Source organism: Petaurus breviceps, unplaced genomic scaffold (genome assembly GCF_028583685.1).
Source record: "Petaurus breviceps papuanus isolate PSGF00001 unplaced genomic scaffold, PetGlider_PUasm1.0 189, whole genome shotgun sequence".
Classification (NCBI taxonomy): domain Eukaryota; kingdom Metazoa; phylum Chordata; class Mammalia; order Diprotodontia; family Petauridae; genus Petaurus; species Petaurus breviceps.
This window is the reverse complement of record NW_027185809.1, coordinates 37,920,416-37,927,439: the sequence shown is the minus strand read 5'-3', so window position 1 is coordinate 37,927,439 and position 7,024 is coordinate 37,920,416. Positions and strand designations below refer to the sequence as shown.

Below are 7,024 nucleotides of genomic sequence, written 5' to 3'. Positions count from 1 at the left end.
AAGAAAGAAAGAAAGAAAGAAAGAAAGAAAGAAAGAAAGAAAGAAAGAAAGAAAGAAAGAAAGAAAGAAAGAAAGAAAGAAAGAAAGAAAGAAAGAAAGAAAGAGGAAAAACAAAGGAATGAAGGAAAAAATCCAGCCAGTAAACCCTGTTAAGTGGGCAGCTTCTGGCCATCAAAATTTACCTTCCTTTGGAGAGGAGGAGGAGAAAGAGGGAAGACAAACTGAATTACCATCTGGCTGGGTCCCCATTCAGGCAGCTCATGTTGTGTTTGTCCTTCATTTTTTAAAGAGTACCATGGCATCAAGGAAATGATGACATGACTTGAAGTTGACTTTGATTTGAGAATATTTCATTAGAGGAGGGACAATCTGCTGTTGTGAATTGCATGTTGGTCATAGAGTCAGAAACACCTGGGTTCAAACACCACTTTAGACACTTATTAGCTATGTTATCCTGGACACGGCACTTAACTTAGTCTTTGTCCCTCCCTCCCATCTGCAAAATGAAGTCAGTCCTTCCGAATCCCAAAATGGATCTGCAATCTCATATATGTGCACATGCCTTCCAATAATGCCGATTGTAAATGCTCCACAGCTCTGCAAACTCTTGCATAGCCTCTTATTACCTCTCCACAAGGGGTCCACCCAGCATTCTAGAGGCCTTCTGAAAATTTCATGACATCACATTTATATTGATGGACCATACAAACTGTCCTTTGGCTACCCTTTACTCTCTCCATGACCATCCCTTATTTTTTTTTTAATCAGGCTTACAGTATTCTGATGAAATCCCTTATACTGCTTATCCTAAATAATTACTTGTTAAAATGTGTTCTTGCCTGTTCATGTCCATCATTCACCTGTCCATTGTCCTTTGGGTGATATTTCAATGGTTCAGAGCCAGTACTGTTCCGTGATTCATGGCCATATAACATCACCAGAAGATATTGGTTTCAAAAATATGGGCCTTTGCTTCAGTGAGAAGCTTGGGGTCATCAAAAGAATGTTGTTAGTTCTCAAAGACAACGCAGTCAGCATTCCTCTTCCTGTTCAATTCGGGACCCAGCTCACTGACCATTTGCAATGTCTGTCCAAGATATATGCTTGCTGTTTTGTGTGTGTATATGTATATGTAGTCATCATTTACATATATATGTATACGCCCATATGTGTATACTCATGGATACACACACTGATGAATAAACTCTGTATTATGTTGCCAAGCCAGCTGCATATCATAGATTACAAAATATCCATTCTTTACCCACTTGGATTTCCTCCATGGTTAGTTAGGTGAAATTTTTTTGAGGGATTATGGATCTAATCTAATCTAACCTAGAAGGCTCTTCAGTGCTCCAGTGTCTGATGCAATCTTTATAGTGCCATTCAAAAACAGAGGGAAGGAACATAGGGAGGACATTATTATCTCTAGCAAGGCTCTTAACATTTTTGTGCCATGGATGCCTTTGGCCGTCTGGTGAAGTCAAGGGACCCCTTCTCAAAATAATGTTTGTTATTTTTTTTAATATATAACATAGGGCAGCTACATGGCACAGTGAATAGAGCACTGGCCCTGGAGTCAGGAGGACCTGAGTTCAAATCTGACCTCAGACACTTAACTCAAAACTAGCCATGTGAGTCACTTAACCCCAATTGTCCTACCTTACCCCCTCCAAAAGACAAATTATATATACAAAACACATAGGATTACAAAAGAAACCAATGATACATACAATTATCAAACTATTTTTAAAGTAAGTAAAAAAAACTAATCTATAGGGAACCCATCCTTTACTCTGAACCAGATCTGTTAGCCATGCCAGTGGCTAACATCTTTGGTAAACATACAACACCCTTTTTATACCTTGCTAATACTCATGATCAAATTAAGTTATATCTGTTATTATGTATTCACAGGAATATTTTTGGTCTACAGGATTGTTACTTTTTTTGTAGTCGTTAACTAATAAGTTCAGTGGGATCTTGTATTCTCTACATCTTTCAGTCAAGTGAGGAATGGTAAATATGTCTACTGTAGAATACTACATGCCTGCATTTTCTCTTACTGTTGGGTAGGTAGGCATCACTGAATATACAAATTAAACAATCTTAAATGATCACATGATCCATGGTCTTAAGCTTTTTCCCTAGGAATACACTTATTTTCAGTTCTCCATCTCCATTCACATTCTAAACCAAGGTCCCTTAACCTTTGCCTGGAATTCTGCTAGTCCAGGGAAAATGTCATCTCCATGATTCCTGGTCCATCACCCTAGGTAGAAGTGATCCTGCCTTCCTGACATAAATCATATCCCACTCGTACAACACTTAACATTTACTGTATTGTATCTTTGCATATGTTTTATCTCTCCTAATAGGTAATAAACTTCACAATAGCATACAACTTTATATCCAACATAGCATCTCACATAGTACCTTGAACTATAACTATGAATGTCCCCCAAGGCTCTGTCCCGGGCCCTTTTCACTTCTTCTTCTATATACTATTTTGCTTGGTGATCTCATAAACTCCCATGGATTCAATTAAAATCTATATGCAAATGATTCTCAGATAAACTTTTCCAGCCCTGACCTCCAGTCTCAAATCTCCAATGGCTAATTAGACATCTAGAACCAGATGTCTCTAAGACAGCTTAAATTTAACATGTCTAAAGCTAGACTCATCTTTCCTTTCAAGCCTTCCTTTCTTCCTAACTTTCTTACTACTGTTGAGAGTACCACCATCCTCCCAATCACTCAGGCTTGGAACTGAGGCATCATTATCAATACTTCACTATTTCTTGCCTCCTATATACAATCAGTTTGACAATTCCTATAATCTTTATCTTTGTAACAGCTCATATGTGCCTCCTTCTCTCCTCTGCCACTTCCCCCATCCTGGTGCTGGCCCTCATTACCTCACACCTTAGATTATTACAATAGCTTGCTAGCTGGTCTCCCCATCTCAAGTCCCCCCCACCTACTCTAGTCCACCCTCCTCTCAGACATCAAATTTTTAACTTCCTAAGGTGCATATCTGACCATGTCACCCTCACCACCACCAGTCACTTTCAATAAGCTATAGTGACTCCCAATGACCTTCAGGATCAAATAGGAAATTCTCTGCTTCTTAAAGCTCTCCATAACCTGACCTCTTCCTACCTTTCCAGTTGTCTACACCTCATTCCTCTCCATGTACTCTGTAATTCAGTGGCACTGGTTTCCTTGCTGTTCTTCACACAAGATAATTCATCTACCCATGGACCATTCCTCATGCCTGGAATTATTTCTTTCCTGATCTATGTCTCCTGGTTTCCTTTAAAGCTAAAAGAAGTCTTTTCTAATCACTAGTGCCCTCCTTCTATGATTATCTCCAATTTGTCCTGAATCTTGTTCAGTTGTTTGTCTGTCTTCCCCATTAAACTGTGAGATCCTTGAGAAAAGGGACATCTTTTTAAAACTTTCTTCATATCCCTGACACTTAGCACTGTGCCTGGAACATATTAACTGTTTAACAAATGCCTGTTGACTAACTGATGTGGATACTTGGATAAGCAGTATTTGTTCAGGAAGGAATATTCAAGGAATATTCAATGCTATTTCCCAAATGATCAGTGCTCAAAAAATTATACATATCCCTACTGCAGAAGCAAATGTCTGTTGTTAGTCACATACAGAACACATAGAACAAAATCATTAACACTAGCCAATGTCAAATCACATCAAATATCCATAAAAGTTGATTATCAGAGTAATTTTCATGGGAGAAGTGGGGTATTCTAAGGTATTAATGATTTCTCTAGGGAAACTGACAAGGTTCTCCAATGTAATGGGATTTAGTTCAGCATAGATTAAAGGTAGAGTGTGAGGACCTTACCAACACTGTGTCTATGCCAGTAGTATTCAACATAAGCATTTTTCTATCTCAAGGTCACAAAGAATGTATGAATCAAAAATGGACCATGGAGACTCTGTTTTGTTCACATTTTAAAAAGACGTATTACTTCTCCAAGTGTAACCCTGTAAGGGTTATGGGATTTAAAGATCTTCCATGCCCCATTGTACTTGTGCAGCAGGAAGGGGCGGAGCAAGAGGAAGTGGAAGCCAAAACTAGAGTTCCTGCGGTGGCTAGCAGTGGCGGTGATGGCGGCAGCAGCAGAGGCAGCGGCGGTGGTGGCAGCGCGAAGCCCTTTTTGAGTCAGCCAGAATTTCTGCTAAGCTTCTGCTAAGCCCTCCTGCTGAGGGCTGCCAGGGGCCGCAGCTGCTGGGAGCGTGCTTCCGGGACGCTGGGTGGTTGCTGTGAGTGGGGAGAGGAGGACCTTTGCCTGAGGTAGCCTGTTCTGTTTTAAAGGCTTGAGAATGTGGGTGCTTTCTACTTTATCTACCTGTGCCAATGTCATAACTGCTCTGATGGCTTTCACTTTCTGGTTTTGGGACTCAGTCTTTTGGTATCTTAATAAATTTTCTAGCTTATTCCCCCATATGGCAAGCATGATGTATTTTGTAATGGATAATTATATCAGCATATCTGTAATTTCCATAGGCATTGTGAATATGGCATTGCTGATACAAACCCCAACACCTGGATTCTAAATGTCAGATCAGTATGCCCACTGCCCTTCTTTGGTTGTTGCCTTTCAGAAGAAAGTCTTCAGTCCTTAATCTTGAAATACAGTGATTCCCTCTCAACTCAAAGCATAACAGGAAACTTACTTTGAAAAAAGCAAACTTAGAAAAGAATCCTCTCATTCACTCTTGATAGGATATGTGTCTGATTTGGCCAAGAATTTTAGCTGTCTATATGCCTAAGGACACATCTATAATCACACTCATCAGCAGAATCACTAGTTGCCAAAGAATGATATTTAATACTTGTTTGTAAATATACATTATAGCATTTAATCTTAAAGTCAGTGCTCTGTGGAGAACAGGCAGGTGTCATTATGTCCCTTCTACAAATGGAAAAAAATGAGGCACAAAGAAATTAAGTGACTTTCCCTGAGATAAGATGGAACTAGAATTTATGCTGCCCTCTTTTTCTTCTGTTATTCTTGCCATTACAATCTGCAGTTCCCCAAAGGAGGTCAAAGACTAGACCCAGAGAAATATTCTCTAATGATTATACATTTTTTCTTCTTAAATGGGCATACAGCAAGACAATAAAACCCAAATTTTTAAAAATTACCTCTTTGAGGCAGCCCATGAAGTTGTTGCTGACAGGTGAGCCCGGGAGGTCGGCGGTACTGGGGCTCCCTCCCACATAAAAGAAGTCATCTGAGCCCAGCATTGTGTAGTCTTCTTGTGTGTAGCCTGTTGTGGTGAGGATTCCATCCACTGAGATTGTTACCTATTTGAGGGATAAAAGGGGAAAAAAAGAAAATCCCAGCAATGACTTTACAGTCTAGTGAAGGACGTAGTGCTGTCCCTACCTTTCTTATCACTTTTCTTAAAGTTTTTGGTGAGGAGTCTGGTTTTGGTATGTTCAGTCAAATTCCATTTTCTGGTCTGCCTTCCTTCCCAGGATTAAATCTCTAATTTTCCTTTCCTTAACCTTTGAATGGTTCGTTGTTATTACCAGGCTGAGGACTTGTTCTACTTTGTTGGGCACTCTTTCTTCAGGCAGGCTAGAAAATGGAACATTCTTAAAGACATCCCTTGTCTCAGGTCATTGTTAAAATGATTATCCATTTTTTAAAAAAAATATTGTTATTTATGATTGTTAGTGGAAAAAACAGCAAAGGAAACATTTCAACAATGGGGTTTGGTATTGGTTAGCTTTGGGTTTTCTGTTTGTGTGTTTTTTTGGTTTTGGTTTTTGGCTCACAGCACGCTGACAAACATGCATTCAGGGAAAGGAAGGGAGAAAAGTCTCACTTTTGAAATATGTTATGGATGATGCATGCCATGGACTGCCCCAGGATGTCAACCCCTGCCCTCCCATAGCTATTGCCATCTTCTCCACCACCACCACCACCACCAAAAGAAAAAAGAACCCCAAACAAAAAGCTGAATTTGAAACAAAGAAAATAATGAGGGGGCAAATCACTAAAATAAAAAAATAAAGAAAGGAGTGATGCCTCCCCAAAAGAATAGAGAGGGCCCTCACACCCAAAATTCATGAGAAGCAGTGGATAGAAAGAGAAAATGGAGATCGCAAAGCGTGCACACACCATACTCTGACACGCCCATGCTAAAATTATCTGGAGCCAAGAAGGGAAGAAGAGAGATGAGGGATGGGGAGGCAGAGGAGAAAGTTAAATGAAAGAAAAATTCATTTCACACTTGCATGCACTAAGCAAAATAAAGAACAAAATGGGAACGAAAACTCAAAAACAAAAGATACCCTTCCCCTTTCCTGCCCTCTTGCCAAGAAAAAAGAAAAAAAGAAAATTCAATCCCAACCCCAAAATATATGAAGAATGTGAGGAAAATGGAGGATTAAGAGAAAGATAGAAGAAGAAATTGAAATGAAGTTTACTGTTAATAAGTTGTTAGTGACTAGGAAGATGAAGGAAACAAATGGTGATGCTGGTGATGAAATCACGAGACAGGAACATGCCATGCAGAGATTGAATGGGGTGGGGTTGGGGAAGGGGAGGACACAACTGCAGAGATCCTTTTGGCTACTGTAGGGGAAAAGGTGAAAGAGGGGAATGGGATCTGGGGAGAAACAAGAAGGAGATAGACAACTTCCCTGATCAGTTCACCTATGGCAGTCATTGCCACAACAAATGGGAAAGAGGAGGGGGGGGAAGGGCTGGGGTGGGTAACAAAGAACAGGGAAGAGGAGAAAAGAAGATAGATGAACAGATAAAGAAAGAAAAGAGGCATCAACCATAATAAATTTTAGGATCTAGTTGCATTTCTGAGCTAATCCTTTAAAGATAAAAGGAGAAGAGAGGACAGGAGAAGAGAGGACAGGAGAGGGGAGGACAGGAGAGGAGAGGACAGGAGAGTAGAGGACAGGAGAGGAGAGAACAGGAGAGGAGAGGAAAGGACAGGAGAGGAGAGGACAGGAGAGGAG

The 7,024-nt window shown here is 40.2% G+C and overlaps 1 protein-coding gene across 3 annotated transcripts in view; it reads right to left on the bottom strand.

Moving 5' to 3' along the window:
• Positions 1 to 7,024, bottom strand: part of NRXN3 (neurexin 3) — a 2,132,730-nt gene that overhangs the window by 1,488,827 nt on the left and 636,879 nt on the right. For all 3 annotated transcript variants that reach the window (XR_011169070.1, XM_069092330.1, XM_069092331.1), the window contains exon 6: positions 5,186 to 5,347. Coding sequence is in view for 2 of the 3 variants with exons in the window: in XM_069092330.1 (XP_068948431.1) it covers positions 5,186 to 5,347 (162 nt within the window). In the remaining variant the exon portion in view is untranslated. The remainder of the gene's footprint in view (positions 1 to 5,185; positions 5,348 to 7,024) is intronic.